A 27608-nucleotide genomic window follows, 5' to 3' on the forward strand; every position below is an offset into this window, starting at 1 on the left:
TCTGCCAGCCCAACGGGACAAGGATGTTTAAAACAGCTGGACCTAGTGCCGGAGCCAGGTATGTTCGGCAGCTCTGGTATCCAAGCAACCTAACACTGTAACCAAACCCATACTAAAGAGAGTCAACCAAATCAAAAGACAAGACAAGCACACCCAAACATGCCAAGCAGACATCCTCACTTGGGTTAAACTGGGACTGGGTGCTTAGGATGTGCTTCAGAGTTTTGCAATCACCGCTTCTGATTTATAAGCATGTGCCGAGAACATAACTTCCCCTCAAATAGAAACTATTAATCCTGCTTTCCGTGACCAAAGAGGAGACAAAGAGGAGACAACCTCTCTCCTGTATCCTGTTCTGATCTAACCTATTCTTCCATTCCTGCCTTCACAAGGTAATGTTTTCTCTCCAGCACCCTCTACCTGTGCAGTCTCACGACTGCTTGAGATATTTTCTCTTTTGAGTCTATCCAAGTTGTGCATAGTTACTATGAGAAGTATTTAGTTGCTTATTTTTCATTTACAACAAATTGCTCTAATGCAAGAGCAATTTGCAAGCATTCCAAAGCATTTACTTAGTGGGCACAGTTTTAGAGTCTGCTTCTTCTCACTGTCTTGGTTTAGAGGACAAACTGGACTGTGTTTTTATCTACAGAGTATTATTCAATGTCCATGTTACTTCCTCCTTACCACCAACAGTAGGGCTGTAAAACTAATCAAATCTGCCCTTCAATTTCAATTTATGCTCCACAATGACTAAGGGATTAAAACAAAAACTAGACTGATATTGCATAATTAATATATGTATGCAGAGGTAATCAGGGTATTTCCTAACAAAGAAAGTTTTTCATCTAATCCAATGCTGCAAAAAGTGTTCAATCACTTATAGATTACTTCTATTTTTGCTTTGTGTATCTCATGTAATTGTTTCAGTAGTTAATTATACATACAAATAAATAAATATAACCAACCTGGCCAAAGTCCATAGCCAGTTATCACCCTGCCTGGGTAAATAATGATTAAAAAAATAATGACCAAAATGTAACTCTAATTATGGTATTGTAAATTTTCAAGCAACTCGGACAGTAAAAAAAAAAGCTAAAGCACACTAATCTTTTTCTAAAAACAAGCCTCTGCAATCATTAAATCCAAGTTATTGTTTTATTTTTATGCACTCTATGTTTCTTTTTTAACAAAGTGAACATTAAATTCAAACAATTGAAAATGAGTCGTTTCTGGTATTTCTAAAGGATACAACCAAATCCAGCTGTACATCAAAATGTGCAATATCAATCTGGAATAGCAACAACATCCGCTGACGACTTAAAGTTTTAAAGGACTGGATATAAAAATGACAGCAAAGCAGGAAACACAGAAAAGACATGCAGAGAGAAAAACACAGGGAGCATAATAAAGGAAATGGAGAGAGAAGCCAGGGGTGACTTGAATTACAATCCCCTGTTGAATTTCACAAGAAACCAGTTCACTACATATCAAGGAACTGATCCCACCTCCCAAGCACTGGCTCACACCTTTAACAAGCTTAGGGTATTATAACATTGCACCCAGTTGTGAGCTGCAAAATTTCTGGGTCAGTGGCGATTACTACAGAGAGGTTCATTCTGCTAATTAGGAACTCAAACTGAACCAGAGTGAACTTGAGCTGGAAAGGCCATCAAACACTCAATAAAACATTGAAAACACACAAAGCAGTAAACATGTGTCAATATGAGACTATTGTTATAACATTCTTAAATAAAAACACCAAGTTTTCACAGTATTGCATACAGTCAGAGAAAACTACACTCTGACATGCATCTACTTAGAAAGACTTGAAACCATGGAAACGTAATGAGAAAATCTGACCCTTTCTAAGAAGGTAATATTTTTGCAACCTTGGCAGAACTTAAAAACCAGTAGCTGCCCCAGCTTAACATACACTTCTCCAATTTATGAGTTAATGTCTTTTTTGCTTAACTTAACTGTTTTGTAAAAGCAAATACAGCCAAAGAAACATCAACCTGAGCAACAAACAAAAATGTAGCACTGAAGATATTGTTATGCTAGTGAAGTACCTTGTGGAAATGTAGGAAAAAATAACATTTCAAATGAGTTGTGTTTAGTTAAACTTGGAGAACCACCGATTTCCAACCACTGCTTTGACCTGTAAATGTCAATGTTAACTGACTCTAAATTGATTCTTAAGAACTATAAGACGCAGACAACATTTTAAAATATTCCTTTAGTCTTCCCGCTGTGAGTGGTCCATTATTTATGCTTAGAGCAAGAGCAACACCACACAGTACGTGATCAGTCAATGTAATACACAACCTCATGATTTTAAAGAACGTTTAAAAGAGCTAGTTAGAATTTAAACAGCAGCCATGTAGTGTACATTAACACACGAATACAAGTTATTAACTCTGAGGTCAGCTCTGCTCAAATTACTCTAAAAGATATTTTAAAACAATTCTATTTTTATAAAAAATAATTATAGAAGCATATTTAAGTTTAAATATGCTGTTAAAAGGAACTTTGTTTTTAGGTTCAGATCAGCTGTAATAATAGAACCTTTACAGGAGGCCCAAAATGGCAAACATTTAGGGTGATACAGTTCACTACAAGAAAAAGAAGTCAGAAATGACAGAGTGGTTGAATGACGTGTACAAATAAAAGAAGCGGGGTATCCAGTAACCCATTAGCCCAAACCCGCATAGGGACCCCTGAACTCCCCCAGTTACAGTTCTCATGATGTCATACTACTGCGAGCCACAACGCTCTCCTACATAACGTCGGACAGCTCTGCTCAGACAGCTGGAGATAAGCCTAATGATGAATGTTTTTCTCTTTCGAAAGTTTGGGGCATAAATTATTCCAGTCTTAGTACTAAAAGCACAGATGTGGCTTTTTTGTGTGTGTGGTTTTTTTTTTTTTACTTTCTTTAGATTACGTTTGAACCAGGATTCTGGAACTCAGACACAAAACTTAACTGATTCATTCTAACGTTTTATCAAGAAAAAAAAGTGTTTTTTGTGGCATGACTTGGTTTGTCTCTATTTTGTTATGTCAGCAACCACTGAAAAGCAGATAAGTTTTTTAATAAAGAAGATAAGTTCAACCGTACGTGACATTTCCACCCTAAAAACTTTCCTCGTGTTAAACGCAGGAGAACAAACTCATCTTAACCAGCCAGAAAACATGTATTTACAGCAAAAACTTAAGTCACACAACATGACGGAAAGTTATTATCCAAGTATAAAAAAAACTGTTTACTTACTGAAGCAAAACAGGAGCTGATAAGCTGAAGAAAAAGGAAGAAAACCCATCAAGCTCCAGTCCCTCTCAGACTGTGTGTACACTTAGAGAAGTATATAAAGGCTTGAGTGTATGAGAGCACAAGAGCCGGAGGAAGAGAGGGAGTGTAAGAGGTCTGTGCACGGCTCAAACGAGTAGAGAAAGAATAATCAGAGGCAGGGAATAAAAATGGGAGGAAGAAAAAAAAGAAAAGGCGGAAAGAAGACAGGGATTCAATGATGGCTCCATGACACAGAAGGGACCCCCATATTAGGTTATGAGGCAACAAGCCCATCACCACCCAGCGACATGAGGGGAGATCTTATCAGAGAGAACACTCTAAACACAGAAAGACGGAGGAGACGGTGTTCTACGAGGTTTCAATCGATCCTTCTCTTGGACCTGCTTCGATGTGTAAGCATTGTCAGACAAAGCTCAAATAAGACCACCGTGCATTTATCTGGGGACAACGCAACAGAAGCTAAAAAATGGCTTTTTACAAACACACAGATAAGACACAAAGACTGAACATATTATGAAACATTTCAACTGCAGGTGACACATTTTATTAAAAAAGGATAGGAAGACATTATTTATCTTCCTAAATAAAGATAAATAATATCTAATATTATTTATAATATAATAAAATAAATAATATCTATTATCTTTATTATTTAGCAGGAATACTCCTTCCTGCTGGTCAACAAATAGTTGTGCTGCAGAACAATTTATTTTCAGGGCTTTGCAAAAATAATCACATCTTGAACTTTTAATATTTTGTCACATTACAGATATCTGTGTATTTTATTAGGCTTGTTAGATTTTTGATATACAAAACTCATATTTAAGCTACTGATCTCTGGAGCTTCCTGAGCCTTACTATGGGCATTTTGGCGGCTTCTTGCAGTGGTGGTCTTTTTGCATGCTCTGCCAAATTAGGTAGATTGCTAACTCTGCTTTAAACCTTTATTCATAAGCTCTTCTGATGCTGTTTTGTTCACCAAAGTACCAGAACAAACCACCGAGGGCTCACAGAACAGTTGTATTTATATCCAAGATGAAATGTCACATAGTTTGGTCTCTGCTGACTAATTAGGTAATTAGATTGTATTGCATTTTATTTAGGGGAGTTATGGTAAAAGGGGCAAAGCACAGATGAACATCACACATCTTCATCTGTGTTTTTCAAACATATGTAGTTAACTTCTTCGTCACAATTATGCAGCTCTAAACATGTTAGTTTATTAGATAAAATCCCAGTAAAATATATTGAAGTTTGTGACTGTGATGTGACAAGTCTGGAGAGGTTCCAGAGGCAGGAATACTTTTTCCACACACTGTAGGTGCTTCTGTGCAAACGATAAGACAATGATGCTCCATTTAAGTGCACTTTTGAATAAAACATGGTTTTACTGTGCCCAAATCACTTACAGAGCATCAAGGTTGCTGAAACATTTTTTGGATGCTAGCTTAGCACTTCAGGTAACATTAAACTGTCAAATCAATCGTGATTAAGATGCAGCCTCTTAGGCCTGGCAACTCAATCCACAACCGTTTCTGAGGCAACCTAAGACCAATGTCAAAACTTTTCTGTTAAAGACTGTTCTTCTGTATTAGCTCTCTGGCCTTTGTTGGTATATTAGAAATAAAGTGGAGACAGATCATCCATACGGTTGTGACCACCCACCTGTCACAGCAAGGACTTCCCTAGAGCTATGAAGCTTATACTGGGTTCAGTGGCAAAAAGACAGGAATACACCCTTCTATCCAGAGAGGACTTGAATGTAGACAGCACCTGACAAAAAGTCTTTCCATATACGGTTGTTTTTGGTCATCAACAATGTTTATTTAGTTAGGTGATCTCAAGGTAACATCAATGCGAATGTTAGGGCCCACGGTCTCCCAGCAGAACATTGCCTCAAGCATAACTCCACCTTGGACGTTTAACTGCCTTATCTTTATAAATTACAAACTGTAATTCAGTTTGTTGTGACATTTTCTATCAAAGCAAACATTCTTTTTAGCACTTCTTTCTTTATCGGATCAGGCAACACAGGCCAGCTTTTACTCCCCAAGTGCATTGATAGGGCTTGACGGCCAAAAACTTTGACTTATCACCACTTTTATTTCCCTGGAGCCATTTCTGTAGGTTCTGACCATAGCAGCCCAAAACAAATTCAAAGAAAACACATTTAACTAACGTATAACTCAAGAGAGAATTACATTTTTAAGGCAAAGAGATAAAAAAGTAAGACATGTCATTTAAGTGCTTTCTTTAGAAATGGAAACCCACTACAATCACAGCAGACAGTCACTGGGTTACTAAATAGGAACAGCTTGTCTTATTGGCTCTGCCAGCTTAAGTGGAAAAATTAAGCGTTTGCCCAGTTGACATCAAAGTGGTCACAGAACAAAGCAAGCAGCTGGCCTGTCCCCACTTTGCATTTCTTTGATCGATACTTAGCTAATTAGACTGCTCAGTTGAGCCTATAATAAGGGATTAGATTCATGTATATTAGTGTATTTGTTACATTTAGGGTCTTGGAGGACCCAAGACTCTAATCAATACTAATGAATGAATAAAGAAATGTAGTTTAGCACAGATTAGTTAAACTCTAATAAAGATAATAGCCAACTTTCTCTTTCTTTCTGTTAACATATAAAAGTTGTTTTTTTTAAAACAGCTGATATGAGAACCCAGTTTGTGCTAATAATTTTTTAAAACAATTCAGTTAATAAAAAAAAATCATGCTGCCCTCTAGTGGAGATCAGCAAAATTAACTAACAAAAAGAAAAGAAAAACTGAAGCACTGAGAATCAATGAGGTGTTGTGTTACGACACTAGACTAATGACACACTCCATATCTTATGGAATTTTCATTTATCCATTATTTAATATAAATATTTGTATGCAAATTCTGGACTATTCTTTAATAGCTCCCAGGTTGTGTGACAACAAGATTTAAAATCAATGCTGGATTGTGTTGCTGAACTGGTCTGATGAAATTTCTATTCATATTAACCATTCCTTCTTTATGTTACATTTCTAAGAAGAAATAATTTATCATATGTTTCCAATAGCATCAATGTGGTCAAATTACAATGCTGTCAAATATCCAACTTAACTGCAAGAGCAAAGCCACTATGGGAGTAAAACCAGACATTTTGAGTGAAGCAGAAGGATTATCCAATCAAAACGGTTTGAGAATTGCATTGGATCGCCAACCTCACCCCGTTCTGCTGCCAGCAGCTGGGAGTACTTGAAAAATTGGATCTCTTGCAAGGTAGAAAAATAAAGAATAACCTCAGTAATCTGCTACTCATCTAATTGTCTTTAAATTGTTAACACAAGCAGTATGTAAACACAGATTTTGAGCTAGAGTAAATTGTGTATGACATTTCTAATAAATTCCAGACAAAGTAAGGACTTGATCCCAGTTGTAAATAGATTTATAAATGGTTTAAGATACATAAGATAAGATAAGATAAGATAAATCTTTATTGTCATTGTCACAAGAACAACGAAATTCAAAAGGTGCCATCAGTCAGTGCACATGCCCAAAAACAAAAAATAACTGTCTCACAATTCACACACAACGCAAGAATCAACAAACTGGCAAAAAAAAAAAAAAAAAAAAAGTATTTAATATGCAAGTCCTATAAGTTTGTGTAGGCTGATTCAAGAAGAGACCGTAATTTTCAGCAGCATACACTGGTTACCAGCCACTGTAAACACAAAATGCAGGTCTCTTACAACACTAATGGAAGGAAACATTTTGAAAAATGTAAAATTTTGCTTCCTTACTACATTTTAAACGCAATCTAAGTGCTCATTATATTTTACTTATGCAATTCCTTAATAATCTTTGCATAAACACAACTTTTAATCCCTATTTTTTGATGTATATTGTTTTTGTCTATAGAGCATTTTTAATTGCTTTATTGAAAAGTGCCGAATAATTAAACTGATTCACTTAAAATAAAATAAAATACTGTTAAAAATATATAACAGTTTCAAGAGTTTGATGTCTGTAAGGTGATTTGAATGTCAAGAATTTCCACTCCAGAATTTCTTTCATTGTTTCTGCAGTCAGATTTGAGTGCATATTCATTTTGTTATGCAGAGTATTTTTCTTACACCACTAGATGGCAGCAAAGACTAACTTACATGCCAACGATGACAATTCCAATCAAAATGGAATTGCATTTTTTTCTGTAATAATAATCCATAAATTTAAAACTAGATCTTAACCCCCTCAAAAAATAAAAGCTACAATACAAAACTTTGATTAAAGTTAAAAAATTAGATATGCATGGATTCCATGTGTACAGCAGTCCGAAAGTGTACAGCAGGAAAAACCAAATATACTTTCATAATAGATTATAAGACTTAGGGCTCACTGTGCTTTCATTTACAATTAGTAGACGAGTGAAAGCCTAATTAAATCCATTCGCCTCCATCTACCTGCAAGCCTAATTTTAGCCAAATCATTTCTGGTGCTCTAAATCTGAACTCTCAAATTATGAGCCAAACAAAAGAGTTAGAAAAGAAATCCAGTGGGTTATTTTTATATCAACTGTGCAATTATTTGAGTGCATTAACAAAAGCAAGCTCTGAATTATCCTCCCACTTGAAATATTTTCATATATTTACGTAACATATTGCTGGTTCACATCAATGCAAATGCTCTTGTGGCGAAGACCATTTGTTCCAATAAATGTTTCCAGTGAAATGTTCCATATCATGGGATTACATCACTTGAAGGATATGAAAATTGTATGACACATACAGTATATCTGTAATGAGGGCAGATTACAGAGAATTTTCATACCATAAAGCTGAAAGTTAATCGTGACAGGTTTTCCATTTATCAGACTTCATTTATCACTCCCATGTGCATTTAGGTAACACTACATATTAAAAAAACATGTACATAAAGGTTTTTCTAACAATCAGAAAACATTACTTAGAAAGAAACTACTTGCTTTGTCCACTGTTTTTGTTTTGGACTGTTTGGTCTCAAAATCAAATTAACAAAAAGTAAAAAATGTTTTCACAACCTCCAGTGTTCAGCACAGACACACTGCTAGATGTCAATGAGCACAATTTTCCACAGTGTCACCTAGATGTAGCTTGCGCTAACAACTAACACATCCACTTGATTTAACCCACTAAACACATCCACAAGTGCAGGTTTGACACCCCCCTACCGCCCTGTAATTCCACAAAAACAAGAGGATGAAATCTGTTTCAATAAAAACAAATGCCACACAAATATATTTGCTCCAGCAGAGTCAAAACAAACCAAAAGCTGACGATGAACTCTGAACAAGTTTTTAGAGCAGAGGAGCCACATTGTTGGAGATGCTGTTGTCACTTTCAAAAACAGTACTCCTCACAAAGGTATGCAAGTTATTTACCATCCTGTCCGTTTTCCCTAAAGGCAATTATCCAAATACACAAGACACACATGCACACGCACACACAAGTACATACACTGTAATCTCTAGCTAAGCCGTAATACCCAGCTGGGCATGAAAGTGGCCTGCTCAACACATTCCGCTGTAGAGGTACAAACACACACGGCGAGACATAACAGCATCAGAAAAAAAGACTAAATGAGTTTGACATATGAGAAGGTTAGGGATGTGTGTGTTCCTGTGGGCAGCACAATCAAAGCCGCTCATTAGATTGTCTTTACAGAACATTTAAGGATATTAAATTTGACTTAGAAGAAATTATAAACCAAGACATGCAAGATTAAAACCATATTGAGTATTTTGCTTCTTTTTTAAACCAACTTCAAGCTTTTTTTTTTCTTAATTCATGTTGCCATCTCATTGTTTGTCTGCCTGACATCTGCTCACAGCAGTCTAAGCTATTTCTTTGGGCTTTGGGTATAAAGGTGTCCTTTAAGCTCAACACTTTGTTGTTTCTGTTTAAAACACTTTATTTACAGTAGGACAGGAAGGAACTCTAGAGTAGTCCTTGTTTTACAGACGAAGCCTCTCATACAACTGCTTAGCAAGGATAATACCACAGCTCACTAACCACAGGTTGCTAACAAGGCTAAAGTTAGCGTGTTGAATTCAATTCAAAAGTACTTTTTTATCCCAAGGGGAAAAGAAATTTTCTTGCTAATCCACCTCACTTACGTTTGGTTCTTCTTTTTAAATTTCTGTCTGGCAGAAGACGTTCAAGTGAGGGATAAAGTCTCCTTTAAACGATGATGGTATTTTAAGTATTTTATGAGCTTTTGAGATGGCTTAATAGAGAAAAAGATTTACGGTAGTTGTGCTGACTAAAAAAAAAAATTTTTTGTCAAGCTCACTGACAAAGCATGGACGTTAGCTTCTTCTTACCATAACAATCAAAGACTGAACTATTTGTACTCTGACACTGTGATTGTTCTCATTTCTTAACCAAGTAAAAATTGGTTAAGAAAATGACTGCTGTAACTAAAATAAAAATCACAGGTGTCAACTGATACTTGGGTATATTTGACACAATTATCTTGCATTGTGAAATCCTTTGAGTATACATTTTGTTCAGAAGTGGGAAATTTACAGTAAGTGTTTTGTAATAGCTACAATGGTTACTCATACACATCCACCTTTCAAAATTGTTCTGGTCATGCTCAGACAAGTTTAACTTTTTTTTTTTTTAACTAATGTCACGATCGGTTTTCGGTTGGTACACCCAAACAGAAGCACAGGGTGTGACTGGATGAAAGATCAAACAAAAAATCTAAGAGGAATTTAATGACAAAAATAGAGATTTCATGAGGAGAAGATGTAAATATAATTACAGTGTTCATATCAGCATGTCTAACTGGTCCATTCAATATGTCTGGATGAAAATGTAGTTGTCTAGAACTTGAATGAAGGTTGTTGTTCATATCTAAATGTCACATAATGCAAATATACAATTAAAGTAAAACCATCCAAGTGACAACTGACTGCCTGTTGACCTAAGAAATTAAATTAAGTCCATTTAATGTAGCAAGCACCTGGAAAACCAATCAGTAAACATCATTGTATGCCAATATGTGGTATCATTATAGCATTTTAAAACCGGACATTTACTTGACGGCTTATCTTGCAACACCAACTACCAATAAACATTTAGTTATGTTTACATGATGTATAATTTGAGCTCATAAACTGTATTTAATATAAATACCCTTTATATGAAGTAAATGTTAAACTAGCAAACAGTTCAGGGGAACATAGCATTCACGAGAGCAAACAGAAGGTTTAACAGCACTTGGCATTCAGGAAAGATGGCATTAATATTATTATTAATAAAAACAACAACATTTAGTGACTACTAACTTGAAACCAAGTTAGTAATTTTCATACAAATATTTAGTAAAAATGGTACAGGAAACAGCAGAACCCATACAAGAGATTCCTCAGAATTTGCATGAGTAAAAAAACTTTTAAGGTTGTTAGAAACACAGACAGCCTTGGGGGCAAAAAGCAATACCTAATTCCTTAATTAAAAAGAAAATCTGACAGCTATGAAACAACTTAAAGAAAGCAAAACCAAAATTCAAAACTTCCAAAGAACAGTTCAGTAACCAGGCTTTATGTTTGTTGTGTGCAAAAACAACCACAGCTCTGTCTTAGCGCTTAAATTCCCATAGGATTTAAGATGTTTTATAAATAAAGGGAGGTAGTGCGTGACCGACAGCACGAGACATTTTTATATGTTTTCCATCGTAGATAATCTTAGACCTGAACTGCAAACATTCTGGCAGTTAAATGACTTATGACATGAAATTCTGAGAGAAACAGGAAAGCGAAACTCATCACTTGAGAGAAGAATGCATCATTGATTCTAGAAACTGCTTGTGAACTCTCTAAGAGAGCATGCAACAACTTAAAACCTACCAATACATGCATGTTTATCTAAGCTGACAAGCTGGGAAAGAATAGTATTTATCTGTTGGAGCTGATTCTTCCAGCTCAGGTGGAAGAATCTGTTGACGAAACAACTACTAGTTGATCATTCAGCAAATCTGGTCTTTTCTGAAAGAGTGACAGAAGAAGTCACAAGCTATGTCTCCATCCAACCATCATGTGAAATTTAAGATAACTTTGGAAATGTTGCAAAAAAAGAAAAGTTAAATGCTAATCAGATGTGATTCCATCTACTGGATTGGAGCAAATCAACCAGGCTGCGCAGAGTGAAATTCAGTCAGATGTTGATGCTATGCTGGCTGTAATAAACAAGATATAAAGGTTTCAAACTAGTACGAACCACACATCTCAAAATAAAGAGTCCCAGCACTCCCATCCTATCCTGGAGGGCTCTCGTCAGCCACTCTAGGCTACAATCCTCCTCTCCATGATGGAAGTTTGGACCTTGGAATTTTTCAGAGTTTTGTGCCTCTACTAGGGAAAAGACCCAACAGTGGATGGTTAAGTTTGCTACATCAGAACTTATTTGGCAAATGTGTTTCCATCCCCCATTTTGTGAATTAGGTATTTTTTGGGACAGAACAAAAACTACTTCATGCGAGCATAAAAACGTTTTTTGGAGAAATTGAGGAATTCATTTTGAATTTTGTCATTTTCTTCAACCACTCAAAAGGTGACTAAATAACAATGATAGAAACATGGTTACTGTTGAAAGAACAAACCTAAGAAGCCCTACAGAGAAACTTAGTGGTGGCAGAATCATGCCACCATACAGGGGCAAGGAAGTTGATTAGAGTTGGTAGTTACAACTTCCTCCTACATTACAGAGCTAATTAAAAGAACTCAGCATGATTGCAATTGGCAGTTTCCACATGGTCAAACAAAAAACTCCTTACACTACAAACTGTTTGAGCTCTTCACTAGGTGTGTATATGTGAATGTTTCACTGTTAAACCAGTGTAGAGTAATAAAACCCTTCTCTATTCTGTGTTAAATGTCTCTTCCACATAGTTATGCCTCATTTCAAACAGAATGTAGATGTACGATTACATTGTGCCGGTGCACAAAAAGAACACCGGCAATTTATTCTGGAATTGTACTGTTAAATGCAGATTATATGCTTTGGGATAAATTATACTGTTAAAGGACAAATGATGGCATAAAGAGAATTTTGGGAGAGTTCCTAAAGCAACTGATGAAAGGTCCCACAAGATTAAGCGGAATGAGTTAAGTATTATTGCATCTGTTCTAGAGTTAAAAGCGTAGCATTTAACCAACAAGCCTAAAAGTCATTTGCAACCCAGAGAAATAATTATGTCACATTTTTACCACTTTGCAATACGTGTGGAGATAATACAATGGATTATATGATGGATTTGAGCCACCGTTTGCAAGGAGCGCAGAAGCAAAAACACTCTGTATTTAGGGTAGTGTTGACTGTTATCAGGCATTTTTAATTCATCATCAATGTTCTTTTTTTTTGTTTCTTCTCTTTAGAAGCTCCAGCCACCCTCCCCCAATACATCTCTCTCCAAATGTTTTTTTTTCTTTTTTCACTTTTTCCTCTCTTAAAATCCCATTCCCCCTCTGTGGCGCTAACACCCTGCTTCAAATTATCGTGAGTTATTTGACTTATTTTACTACCTCGAGCAATAAACAAGATGTCTCCCAAAAACTCAAGGTGAATCTAGACATAAATACCGTAAACAGGCTCCAATGTAAAAAATGCATCCTGCTTCAACTCTCTTTTAGATTTGCATGTCATTACATGCATTCTCTGGTTGTTATGGCACCATCTGTTACCAATAGTCAAAATAAAGAGCAAGCATTGTGTTTCTTCCAGCTGTGTATCCACCAATGCTACTTTTAATTGTCTGAACATGGATAGCTTCTCTTTTCTTTCCAAAATATTTTCACAGTCTTGTTAAATATTCTTCAAGATCTAGTTCAGCGAATGTTCAGCTGTACCTCGGAGTTGTTTCTCTGGTGACCCCTTTATCGAAGCAGCTTCGGGTTTGTTTTGACAAGAGAAAAACAGGCAACTCCACCACTTTCAATAGGCTCATTATTAGAGCAACGTTCCCTGAACTTTCCTCAGCCTGCATTTCTACGACCACAACGGGGTTCATAAAAACAGCATGGCAAAGTCAGAAAACCGCAGCGTGGCATGCACGAGTGTTAACCTTCTGTTTTTATAGTGAGTGTGCAAGCCCCCTCCACACACCGGAGGCTTTACACAGTGCTATGCTGTGTTGTGGCCTATGCAAGGCTTAAACCCATAGAGTCCCATGCAATAGTTTCCTACCCCTTTTTTATTGTCTCATACTGTCTCAACAGGTTTTATTGGGATTTTAAGTGATAGACCGGGGCTTATCAAAGTGTGGGGTGTGCAATCCCTGGGGAGAGCCAGAGGTTATCGTGACATGAGAAAAAAAAATCCACCCAAAAAAGTCACTGCAAACACTTAGCAAACTTTACCAAACCTATTTCCAAAGATAAAATGGAAATAGGCTTGGCAGTTCCTAAAACTCTGTTAAGGAGACAGAGTCTTGGCCAAGCAAAGCAATAAAAAAGAAGAAAGTATGACCATGATTATTTAATATTTGGAGTTTAATGGGCTGGATCAGAAGATTTAAATCAGCGCTAGTTCAAGTACTATCTTGAGGATAGTCACATTACAAAAATGAATGTGGTTTTTGATGGCAGCAACACCCTGTCAAGACTGTTTTTTTACACTACCTAAAATACCCAAATCTATTGTCAGCTGTGAATTTAAAGAGAGCTGTGCAGATTGGCTGTATGCCCAACAGTGGAAGTAAGGAACACTGTCAATGTTAGCTTCTGCGGTAATGCTAAGACACTTTCCACTGTGTATATTAATGCATAATGTATGTTGTGGTGGTGTTGTGGTGAACTATGAAAATCGGCAGTTATTGGAATTTTTAGAGGGGGAATTTTAGTTATTTATGGGGGAGCTTTGATCCCTAATCCCTGTGAATACCACATATCCATTTTATATAAATATAAATACTTGTGCAAAACATTGTACATGCGCTTAACTAATTCCAAATAAAAATAGTTGTTTAGTTTACCGGCTTATTACATAATATTAGCTTCTTACTGTTTTTCCAAATTTTCTCTCAGGCTGCATTACAACAAAAAACAGACAAAGTGTAATTATTACCTCAGCACAACCTTGAATAATTCAGAGTTTTAATTTATTCTTGAGCTTTAGTTCTCCTTGTGCTCTGAGTTTTTACAGGAAGAGGCGGAATAAGATAACATAAAACAACATGAGAGCATCCTGTGTGATGCTGCTGATCGGCAACCCATGAATAATGTTTCCTCCTCAAGGACCGAACAGCATGGCTTATCATTTATTGTGTTCTGCTGAAAGGTGGGGAAAAGCAGTCTGGCCTCCAAATGCTTGTTGCCAAAGTGAAACAGCTCCAGTGAGAGGTTTTCATGTTGACGAAACACTTTTCGTTTCGAAACTTGATAATAGCCCGCTAGCGTCCTGAGTCTCCATCTTCCATCTCTGTACAATGTCTGTGGCTGTAAATCTAACACAGATGCCAACTCAGCTCAGTCCATTTACACATACACACAAACAGAGAGAGAGGGCTCAGTCATTCAGACTGTCAGTAATACGGGTAGCAGAACTAACAGAATAAATCATTTTCCACAGCAGGGGCCTCGCTTGAACAAAGAGCCTGTGTGTTGGGATGTGTGTATGTGTGTGAGTGCATGCTCTATTAATGTATTCCTTGTGCAAATTATTCATCTTCCATGCATTAGAGGCACAACATTTCAACAAAAACAGAGGCGAGCGATAGCAGGGAACCATTTTTCTCCCCTGAATCAGGAATTTTCTGCAGATTTATCTTGCTTTATGAGAGCATAGAAAAGAGTGGGGAAAAACTTTTTCACCAAGAGATGAGAAGGACTGCACATCCATTCAATTCCCTAAAACCTTCCCTCTATGAGCTTCGATAATTTATCAGAGACCAGTAGGTTTCGAAATAGAAACAAGTGCTAAAATAAAACAAAATAATAACACTGAGTATAAAACAATTTTGGGAAAGTTTCACTATTAGATGAATCAATACCCAATACTGTTATCATGACATGTTTCCAGCTTAGACTCTATGCCATCTGCTGCTCTTACCAGGTGTGGGCTCACTCTGACAGAACGAAGCATCTCCCTGCAGACTCTGAAATGTTCTTCACGTGTCAAGATTGGCCTCAAATCTTCTTTGCGAGGACGCCAGAGTTTGTAGTCAATAACAATTCCACAGGCATCCTCTGAGATGCAACCTGATGGCAGTTCTTTGACAATTGCGCTGGTTCCTGCACACACTGACTTGATCACCTAATGGAAAGAAATGAGGAAACATTTGAAAATAATTGTTAAAAATCTATTAATTAAAGACACACAAACAGATAATTAGAGACATAATCAAACTTGCTTTATCTTGAGCGCTTTTGTTAGTACACAAACAAAAATATCAATGTATTTTATTGAGATGTTATGTGGTACACCAACACAAAGTAACAGGGAGTTTTTAGTCGGAAGGAAATGATTGCGTTGTTTTTAATTTTCTACCACTAAAATCATTTAAGTGTGATATGTATGCTTGATTCAAGACCTAAAATAATCACCTTTCAAGGTAATTAATACTGCAAGTCTTTTGACTTATTCCTTAACCAGCCTTACACATGTACAAAGTTAAACTTTTGCTTATTGTTCAAATTTTTTGCAAACTAAGATTCCATGGGATTTTCTATTGGATTCAGTTCTGAGAATTTTAACACATTTTTATCTATATTTTATGTACACAAGTGGACGAATGAACCCAACGCTGCTTTAAACTTCACAGCTTTTTAGTGTGCCTCATGGTCTTCATTATGCTGTTTTCTCACTGATGTTCTCCAACAAACTTTCACAGAACTGTTTGATTTATGCCACAAGAACAACATGCATAGTTGGGAGTCTTTCTACTAACTGGTTGACTTCTAAAGACAATGTACTGTACTGAATTTTCCTTAGGGATATCAGAGAAAAAAGGGACTGCATGCAACATTTTTTTATTTGAAGAAAAGAACGATGTCTCATAATTATGAACTACTTTTTGGAAAGAATCCAAAAAGATACACTAAAGTTTGTAATAATGTAAGAAAAGTTTAAGGGGTATGAATTATTTTTCAAGGGGTTATCCGTAAAAAAAAGACTGTAAATACCTTCTCATTATTTCTGCAGTACCGCCTCACCAGCGCAGTGGAACGTTTTTTACTGTCAAACTCTCTGCTATCTGACAGGATGTCTCCCTCTTCCTCACCACTGCTGTTGCTCCCACTGTTGCAGATTGTGGCCCCTCCTGCGGATGCTTCCAGTGTTGTTGGTATCATTTCCAGAGACGGACCTCGAGCGAATGCTTTCTCCAAGGAACATTTTTTAATCTTGGGCCTTCTATTTAGTCTCTCTAAACTTGAATATCCATCTTTGAGGTGGGACAGAGAAATGTGACCATTCTTGTGATGCTTGCGGAGGCAGAGTTGGGGAGAACCGCAGGGAGAGGAAGCCAAAGAGCTCGGCTCACTGGATGGACCACCCTAATATGAAAAGGATGCACAACAGAATATAACACACTAATGCAGTTCTCTGAAATGCTAAATGAGTCACAAATTAAGATTAAATTGAATTAAAAACATTTGGACTACCTTACGAAAAGCCAGCAATGACACAGGCACACTGCCACGGCGGAGGTGACAATGTTGAACAGGACTGGAGCCGGGGCTTGGACTGTGCTGAAGGCTGTGACATAAGCAACAATTCATACTTCTTTCTAAGCTAGACATGCCACAGGAGCATGGTCTACTGGTAGATTTGTTTCCACCTTCATTCATATTATCTTCTGCATTGTCCAGGAACACAGATCCTTCTGAATTATTCCTACATATCGTAGTTTTTCTTTCAACATGTATAGCAGTTGAAACTTCCTTGAACAGTTTTTCTTTGGGACTGATGACTTTTGAGTTGTACTTATACTCTTCACAATGTTTGTCCAAAAATGTCCCTTTGACATCATCACATGGCGGCTTCCTGTTGAGGAGGAGTGAAGGACAGCTCCGCTGCTTTGGGAGCCACCGCTGGTCAGTGCTCCGCCTTGCTTCCGGCAGATTAGTTGCATATTTTTCCTCTTTGCTGGGTCTGCTCCCAGTGGATAGAGGTGAAACATGGTGGAATGCTGCCGCAGAGCCAACTTTAGTTTGGTTTTCCTCAGTGGCCATCTCCCTGTAGACTTCTGATTTGTTGTTAATCTGTCTGCAGTTTTAACACAAACGTAAAGCATTATGTTGATGACACTTCACTAGGAAAGAATAAATAAGATGGCCTGGTTTACATCAATTAGCAAATATTCAAATAAAGACATGAATCTCATCTTTATTGAAAGAAAGGACAGACTTTGTCATCAAAATATTCAATATTCAGGTTAAATTTAGCAATTTCTGCTCCAATTCTGACCAGTATTGTTACTCTGATCCCAACAGATGTATGCTCTCAATTTCTACAAAAAAATATTGCCAAAATATTTTGTGAAAGGGAATCATCCAGTGATGGTAAATCTGCTTCTATTCTCCATATAAATCGATTTATGTTTGACTGCATGTAGATGTCACAGAATTAGTCCAAGGACAACACTTGCCACACCATTCAAACACTTTATGGCTGTCAATAATTACTTTTCTCACAACAAAATGTTATTTGACAATTCAACATAAAAAGCAAATTTTAAAAGTCAGTTGTGTGGATTTGTTATATATTTGACTTGGAAACAAATTTTACAAAAAGGATTTTGTTATCTGATAAACTTCATGCTCACAAACAACATCTATATTCACCTCAGTTTGGTTTGTCAATCCGTGATCAAGCTTTAGCCACGTTATGAACTTTGTACTTTATTGTCTCTTATTGTCTCAGCTCCGGCTTGTTCCTTCTTTAAATTCACAAATCTAAATGTTTTAGGCATAAAATGTTTCCAACAAAAACAATGTTTCCAACAAAAAAAGTTTCTAACAAAGACAATGTTTCCAACAAAAACAATGTTTTTGACGGTTGAGGATAGATCCGTCCTCCCAGCTTGTTTACACTTTCTGTTTAGATGACCTTTGTAGCAAAAGTTCCTGCTACTCCCTTTTTCATTCTTTCCAGTAAACAAGCACATATACATTCTTTATATTTCCAGTGATTACTTTTCTCCCAACAAAATTATAAAGCTGGTGTCATTACAGACACATCAAAATCATCCACATATGAGAAACTTCTACTTTAGAGGGTGTGACAAAAAACTCATTTTCTTGTTTTAGAAATTGTCTTCCCCTTTGAAAACCAATAAATTTACTTGTTTCATACATTATTTTGTTTCCTGATTCTAAAATATACTATATGCCTTTAAAGATGTGACATTTCAAACATTGATCAAGCATAAATGTTTTTCATAAATAAAAGCTATGGGTTTTAATCCAACACAGGGAAAACACATTTTTCTGCATTTTACATAAAATGTAATTACTTATTTTAGATAAATATATTGGCCTGCATGGGAATAAATAGTAACGTCAGTTGCCAGTGACCTTCGAAGGTCCTGAGACAGCATGTCTATAAACAGTGTACTCTGTGCATGTGTTGTGGAAACAGAAGCTATTGCAGCTGCACAAACCAGCTGATAAAAAATAAAAAAAACTTACCGAGGTGACCCTGGAGAATGGAGGAATTTCCTTGATAGTATGGTCACAGTCACAGCTTACAGAGCCACATGTGTGCATCAACTCTGGCTAAATCAAGATGCAAATCAGATGCATGGTTATCCTGCTGCAGATTCTGATGGGAAAGCAGAATAAAGAAATTCAACTGTTATTACGGCCTTATGTTTAATTAGAAAACAAAACACAACCTAGTCCTATTTAGCTCTTCCACTCTCGCAACTTTAAAAACAAACAAGGTAAGGACAAAAAATTGGGAAAAATATTACAAACATTTGAATTCACTAGAAACGTCTCAATCACCAAATCTATAGAAGCACAGACTGGAAAGCAAAACCAGCTTGCTTCAGCCTACAAGTGCACACATTTTATGACTAAAAAATGGCCAAACTCTAATGCTAAGGAAATAAAGCATGGATGTAAAAAAAAAAAAGCATACTGGTCAAGTAAAATAATTGGCATTGAATATCACTATTAGCTATCCCAATTTCTAAATATTAGTCTTAGCAACAGCCACAGACAAACCCACATTGGTCAATTTTAACTCAAGAACAAATGAAGCAAGTGAAAAATGCTTCTTCTTTGTCCAGGGCACTGACAGGCACTGTTTTTGGAGACATCACATCAAAACCCAGCATTTCTAACACAAAGTGCTAAAACAAATAAGAACTACATTGGCACTGTTTGCACGAAAAGCTTTTTCTTCACTTATTCTGTTTGTAAATTAAGTGACCCAGAGCTGTCTCAAAGTATTTTACCTGTAAGAATTAAACACATTTTAAAACACCCATATTAACCTACAGCATGCACAAATACCAATTGTGTGGTTCTGGGGCCGCTACGGTGGCCAACAATAATTTAGTGAAAAAAAGAAAAAAAAAAACTGAAAGTTTATAATTACAATGACCAGTTCACAGTTTCCTGCCAAAATCTGTCTGCCACAGCTGGAATGTGGGCCTGACCAAAAGAAGAAGGGCTCTCCAGACATGAGGCAGGATAGAAAGAAGGAGACAAACAAACACACACATCAACGTGAGGATGTGTACTGACTTTTTTCAAGGCTCCGTGCTACATTCATACAGTCGGAGAGTCTGTCAAAGAATTGAACCAGACAAGTACTCCATTCAGAAAAAAATAAATGTGACACCTAACCTTCAAAATAAATCTCTACTTCCAGTTAAATAGAGGCTTTTCAATTAAATGGATTGCTCATAAAGAGATAACCTTTGGCCAAAAGATAGAACCGCTTAAGCAATCAGTGACAAAACAATAATCCTAGCATACTGCATAATGAAACAACAGAGATGAGCGCCAAACAATAGATACATTACAGTACAGGTTTTTTATTTCTTTGTCAGTGAGGAAAGCTTTAAAAAGTTACATTCTGCCTTTCTTGAATAGTGGGATTTAAAAAAAAAAGCTGACAAAAAATCATTCCTAATTCCTAATAAAAAAAATGTCATAAAATTAATGATCTTTTAAACAATTTAGAGATACAAAAAATTGCCTGTGGAGAGTAAAAGTTCATTGGAGTAAAGATGTATTGTATCATAACTGTTTTTCTTTTCTTTTCTTTTCATATCTTTAAAAACACAAGAAAATTTCTCAAAGATTTCAAATGTAGGACTACAGAAAAATTGGCAGAATTTCACTTCGACATTATGTCAAAACGTCAAAAACAAGATATTTTTTAAAGTCAGTGAACGCACCAGTGACAGTAACAGGTTGAGATAAAAGCAACACTCTTTGATGAAAAGGTGTTACTGAAGGAAGAAAATTTTTAATTAGCTAATTTCAGTGTCACTAGATTGAAATTAAAAACACAATCAAATTTGCTCTTTGAAAAAAAATGAATGATTGTATATTCTTCATTCCCCAATAGGGACGGAACTGCATATTTATGCATAAATAAGTAAAGTCAAGCAACCCTAGTGTATGTAAACTTCTGAATTTTAACAAACTATTCTCACACATTATTCTGGCTGTGTCAATGAAAATCATTTCAATTCCTGGAGACCCAAAAGAGGAAAGTTTTACTTTGATTAAACATCTCTTTACTCAGTGTAAGACACACATGGTTTCAACTGAATAAGACGGTAATCGGAAAAACTGAATTCTTTTTTGGTAGGTCAAAAAAAAAAACAACAACCAGAAATCAGCCACAAATTCCCAAATGACACATTTCTGCAGTAAAGTTCTCAGAATTTTATCTGATTTCATGGAATATGCAAGTAAACAGTTGCACAATGTCCTGTTTGAGACTCATTTCAATTAAGCTGTCAAAACATGAAACATGTTTAACAAGAGTAACATCTGTGACATTTGACCTAGTGACATATCGACCCAATAAGAACTAGTCTAACTATTACCTTTTATTGTAACTGAAAAAAGATTGAAAACAAACTTTTTTGATTCATATCACAGAAGAGTAATTAGTGAGTTACCTTTTGGAAAGGTTGACCAGAGAAAGCAGTGAAAACTACGGGAGCATAAACTAAAAGTGTTTCAGAGAACCAACAGGTACAACCTGATTCATTAAATGCGCGCAAACACAACATGCCTGATAGTCAGGTAGTCATAACTACCTGAAACATAAAGACTCATGTTTTGTACCGTAAATCATTCTTTTTAATCTGTCTTTCTGGAAACCTGTATGGACATGTCATTAATCCAAGTTACCTGGAATCATGTTTGGTACAAATAATTTTGCTGACACCTACCTTAGGCGTATAATGAAAACGATGTTTAAAACCACTGAGCACGTAACGCACAGCAAACAACACACTGCAAAAAATACTGATTATGTTGTCACTGCCCTGATGTTGTTTAAGATGGAAGGTGACACATGCTATGACATGAACCCGCTCGATTATGGGTCAAGAGGACAAACCTATGGAAGTATTTATTATTTATTATTATTTTGAAGCAAGAAGTTGTACACTGCAGCTTTCACTCCTGCAGAGACAAGCTGAGCAAATATTTAAATTTCCGAAATTAAAACGTGATAGAATTTCATCATGGAAACATCTCTCTTGATGTTTGGCATAGGTACAATTTGTGTACCTATGCCAAACATCAAGTGATTGGTGTTATTGCTTAAAATTATTTCCAAATCCAAGAAGGTAATGACCATCTTTATTTATGATACCATGAAAAAAAAAACATGATCAGTAATGCAGATTACTGATCATGTGAATGCACTCAACTTTCCAGATAGTGAACCTAAAATAAACATCTAGCACATGTTTAAATGTGGCTTCTGCTATCAGCTGAACTCTGACCCCGCCTGGGAAATCAGACGGCTCTTCCAGGCTAAATCTCAGCCCAAGGCTAGAACGGTAGACAGACACATGCAAACACACCCAATGATTGAAAACCAGGTCACACAGAGTAAAGTGCACTGACCAAGAAAATGTTCAATCACTTCTACTTCACTCCCCACATTATATACAGGAACGTCAAGCAGATGCAAGAACTAGTACTGGGGCAAATTTCAATTTCACAATCTCTTAAATCTTCTGATATAGCTTTTGGGCAAAAAATAAATACTATTTACATGGCATTACGCTTGCTCTGTCTGGCTCCAAACCTGATTTTAAAATCAAAGTCAAACACCTTGACCTCTAGTCAAGGTGTTTGTAAAAAGTCAAGGTTTCTGATTATGGTGTTCTTGATAATCTACGACAACAGTGTGTGAGTGTGTTAGAGACAGACTGAGATTTAAAAAAATACAAGGAATGGGCCTTCTAAGGCAAGTTCAGCGACCAATCACCATGAGATTATTTTTAAGTTTCCACAGCAGTCACTGATATGATTAAAGTACGCCCCAGAAATCAAGTTTAGTATCTTAAAGAGGATCCTGAAGTCAAAACCGCCTTTGATTGCCTGACTGCCTGTGCCAGAACACATCACAGAGGTGATGGATAAAAAGAAGTCAAATATCAAACAATAAAGCCTTGAATCAAATCCGACAGCAAGACAAAAGCCAGTTTATTTTTCAACCCAAGACAGTCAAGTACTGTCCATTTACAATGGGGAGCCTTCTGGTATTCTAATGAGTAATTTGTTTTAATGAGTTTGTATTTTAGAAGGTGAAACCCTGGCCTAAATCACTGTTTATCCCCTCAACAGGGGGACTACTCTCTCACATGAAAGGCTTTTTTCTAATGCTCATTCAGCAGGGATTATTCCCCTCCAACTCATCCAAACGATGACTCAAAGCCTGGTATGTGATTAGACCCACCCTCACACACAGCACAGGAAAGTAAAGCATTATCAACAAGCGGTTGTGGATGAAAACTTCACACTTCACAGTCGTGAATAGTTAGTTCCAGACTATTGTCAACATACAATCAGCATTCAAACAGGGTAAATGCAGGGAGAGTTGCATTAAAGCTTGACTGAAATGCCTTTTATCCTCCAAATTACTCCACTAAATACTTCATGCAAAGATTTAGTTTAGGATCAGGAACATTCCTGGAATGTAATAGGCAGGTCAGGGGAGGAAGGAATTCCCTTTTTCTGTTCTGCAGAACTCGGAGCAAGGAAGAAAATATACAGCTTATGGTGAGTGGAATTGGAAGAGACTCCTTGAACTCAACTGCAAGCAAATGAGATGCAGATTTCACAGCCATAAATTCTTTGACACAAATAAAATGAGTGACTCACAGCTCTGTAAAGCCACATATTAATATCCCTCTTAATCTGACCAAACCATTAAATTGGTAACTATGTGCCCTTTAATGTAAAAGGTACTGCAAACTATTTCTTTAAACAATACAAAACTATAATCTTAAAAGAAAAGTTATTGACCTTAAAGACACATTTTTCTGAATTATTTTCTTAGTATGACTTGAGCAGTTTATGTATAATAAACTAAATGCTACTCAGCATAATGAAAACTTAAAAATGCAGTTAGGGTTTTTTCTATGAAGCTGATCCACATTATGCATAAATATCTCAAGATCCCCGCTTTGACCCAGTATTACCAAAGCGGGGATAAGTGAAGAAAATATGTCATGTGACTGTAAATGAGTCATATTTCTTAAAGGAATGTGACTTACTTTGAAAATACACAGTGAGGTGAATATAGCAACATCTACATCTAAAATAGCATATTTTAATTGCTTTTGTTCAAGAAACAAATTTGTCAACTACTTAATTGCGATTCTTAATTTAAAAAAAAATCTAATCATGCATGTTTTGACTAGGTAGCAAAACATAATTAACAAACTAATTCCTTGTTTACAAACATTTGCATAAATCCCTTTGTTATGTTATGCTTAAATAAGAAATTCATATTTGGTAGCCTTTAGAACTGGAGAAAAAAATACACAATGTCCCATCAAACTGCTCTTAAGGTTTAAAGACGTTTCCCTGAAGTGCCACATATCTGGTGATTTCTTTTTCCTCACAGAGCTGCAAAATAAAGATTGGTGGAATATTTTCATAAAATAACTCAATCACATAAGGTCATGGATATTTCACTGAGGTCAAGGTTGTGCTTTTTGTTGTGCATTGTACCTGTTCTCCATGGTTACCTTCATGTGGTTGGATTGTTTGGTCTAATCCAACAGCTATAAACATTTCATAAAGGTTGTTACTCAAACCAGGCACAAAAACAGCTCATAAAACATCATGAAGCAGCAACATAGAGCAAATCATTGACCAGTTTATAGGAGCCCAAATTTGCCAACACGATGAAGGCATATTTAATCGAAGATGATGAAACATCAGAATTCCATCTTTTTGAAGTTAACTTTCATTCTAAATATCCATTAGTATGAAGAGTGTGTGTGTTTATTATGGTATTATCTTCACTGGCCCTAGAAGCTGCATATTGTGAGACAGACACTCTAGTAAAAGGGATTCTAGGAGGTTTTCTACTTGCTGGTTAAATGGAGGTTAAATAATTAAACAAACATATTTCATTACAAACAAGGACTTTCTCTGTCAGTCAAAAAGTAACAGGCTGATTTCATGGGGAGCGCTGCTGCAAACAGAACAGAGTGTTCATGCAAGGGATCTGTAGGACATATGGATTTGATTAGAGGGCAGGGCTGAAAGAGAGGTGGCAATGGAAACTACACAGAAAAGAGAGAAGTTCCCAGTCTGTAACAAGAGACTGAAAGCAAACTGGATTTTTCAGTGAATGAAGCCTTGAATTGGATGTTTGTGTGAACTTTGTGCATGGAAGATAACTCACACTTAGGAGAAAGCTAAACAAGGCTTCCCCTTTGTCTCAATGTGAATGTTTGTCTTGAGCAGCCAGAAAAGGGAGGCAACATCACACGTGCACCATGAATAACACTGGAGTCCATATTATGCATTGCATATGGTGAAAAACTTACTGTGAACATATGATCATGCTCCTTTCTGTCCAAGTATCTGTTTCCTTTCAAATTTTGGGGGGGGGGGGGGTTCTATTACAATATGGATTCCTTGCTGTCAGAGACAAAAATGAGACAGAAAGTCTGTCTTTCATTTTATTTCATGTTTTTTTTTTTGTTTTTTTGCCTTTTTTCTCTTAGTATTAAGTGACGCAATAACTCCCAGCAAAGTGTTTTTAGGTAATTCTTATTATGATGTCCTATAGCCAAAATATATATATTTTGTGATATTTTCAGTCAATAAGTGATTGATTGTTTATGAGAAATTCTGACCTTAGTGAAAGACACTGTTGCATTCCTTGGCAAAGCTTTTGACAACCTTATTCTACTTTATCAACTCAGAAAATCAAAACCTCTATGAAAAGATTAAATAGCAGCCCATCAATCTAAAGGTTTGCACACTAAAAACATGAGGATTTCAGTTCTGGTGCATTTTAAGGGATCCAGACTAAAGTAGCCTAACAATTTTTCTTAGGTGCACCAGCACAACAGTTAGGTGCACCCAAGTTTTCAACCACATCACATTTAACGTTGAAGTCTAACAGCTTTTTTTTTTTTTTTAATCATTAGTTTCCATATAGGCAGTATTTACTTGTAAGTAATTTATACTCTAATATACATAAATTCTTTATTTGACGCATAATTTGATCCATAGTTGAAAATAACTTACTGAAAAACTGTTCAAAGTGCTTCAACTAGATGCAATTTAAACTTAAAAACATTTCAAGATAAAACAAATTTTGAAATAGAAGGAAATCAAAATTATAATAACAAACAAACCTGCAACATGAAATATTGATCAAAACAGATGAAAAGAATTACTCAACATAAAATCAGCTCAAGAAACAGCACACAAATTCAAAGGAGTGCAGCTTTCACCAAAAGAAAGCGGTTTTCTATTCATCACAACTCACGCTGGGATAATTTGTCACAGTTTAAGTGCAGTGATTTTTGTGGGGTTAACATGGTTTTACTTTAATCCTAATGCTGTTAAATTTGAAAAAATACCCAAAGCATTTAATCTCAACAAGGTTAGTGACTAATCTGCATGTGGCAGCAAAACAGGTTTCCAACAGAATATACAGCCCCCTGTAAAAGTATTCAGATTCCTTAAACTTTTAAATGAAACTACAAATTTTGATCTATTAATACACAATTGTGAAATAAGAAAATAATAATACATGGTTGTAACTTTTTTTTATTTAAAAACTGAAATGTGTTGAATATTTTTGTATTCTCCCCCATTAAACCAGTACTGCAAGCTGCTATTAACGCAGCAAGTCTTCCATGGAAGGTTTCTGACAGCTTTGCTCATTTTGAGACTGAAACTTTTGCCTATCCATTTTTGCAAAGTAGCACAAGTTCAGTCAGATCGGATTCAGAGAGTCTGTTAGAACTTTCACAAAGATTCTCAGCCTCTAACAGAGTTTCCATCTGGGATTGCCCTGAATTTAACTCCATTTATCATCTCATTGCCTCAGGCCTGCTTGCCTGTAAGTCCACAAAAAGTTACTGACAAATTTGACAGTTCGTAAACACCGCATGACTGTGTTGTCATCCATTCAGTATCTGGAGTCCCAGTACAGCTGAACAAACGGAAATCATCTCCTGTACATAAAGCAACTTCGGAAACAAGTCCAACCAGTCATCCCTGTCTGCTGCAGGTTCATCATCCCAAGAAACCTTTGCCCTCAATCATTTCAATGCAACATATCTAAAGATTAACTGTGTCAACGGATGTTATTGTTTGTTTTATATGTCAGCAATTTTTTTAAACATTTTACAATCAGATATAATCTTTCCTAAACACCTTCTTAAGTTATAAGTTCAGTTATATCATGCTGTATGGGAGGAGATGTTGGTTCAATTTTAGAGCCCAAGCGTGTCATGCTGATTTATGCTTCAATTACTTTAGGCATTAATCTGTTTCTAACAAGGTAAGATATGTAATGGAAACATCTGACTCTGTAATCCACCACAAACTAATGTCAGTCTGTAAAATATCGGTCTCAACACAGCCATTGCAACAGTGTATACCTCATTATGTGTTTACTGGAAACATAGACCTCTCTTTGCCGTGTAAATACAGGCCTGAAACCTGGACTGTTTTGTTTTTCTATGTTAGCCAAGCATTACTTCAATTAACTCAACTTGCAACATTCCTGGCGCGTCGTAAGGAACACAGGCGTTGCTAGGCCTCGTCATCTAGGGAGACTTCCCAGTGTTTTCTGAACAACA

The 27608-nt window shown here is 36.3% G+C and overlaps 1 protein-coding gene across 4 annotated transcripts in view; it reads right to left on the bottom strand.

Annotated features, from left to right (window-relative positions):
- The window catches only part of plce1 (phospholipase C epsilon 1), an 84041-nt gene that overhangs the window by 54783 nt on the left and 1650 nt on the right, over positions 1 to 27608 (bottom strand). For all 4 annotated transcript variants that reach the window (XM_023340966.1, XM_023340965.1, XM_023340969.1 and 1 more), the window contains exons 2-5: positions 18967 to 19099; positions 16939 to 17542; positions 16459 to 16830; positions 15386 to 15589 (exon numbers count right to left, since the gene is read on the bottom strand). In XM_023340966.1, the coding sequence (XP_023196734.1) occupies positions 15386 to 15589; positions 16459 to 16830; positions 16939 to 17508 (1146 nt within the window). In that variant the 5' untranslated portion in view covers positions 17509 to 17542; positions 18967 to 19099. The remainder of the gene's footprint in view (positions 1 to 15385; positions 15590 to 16458; positions 16831 to 16938; positions 17543 to 18966; positions 19100 to 27608) is intronic.

This window comes from Xiphophorus maculatus, chromosome 10 (assembly GCF_002775205.1).
Source record: "Xiphophorus maculatus strain JP 163 A chromosome 10, X_maculatus-5.0-male, whole genome shotgun sequence".
Classification (NCBI taxonomy): domain Eukaryota; kingdom Metazoa; phylum Chordata; class Actinopteri; order Cyprinodontiformes; family Poeciliidae; genus Xiphophorus; species Xiphophorus maculatus.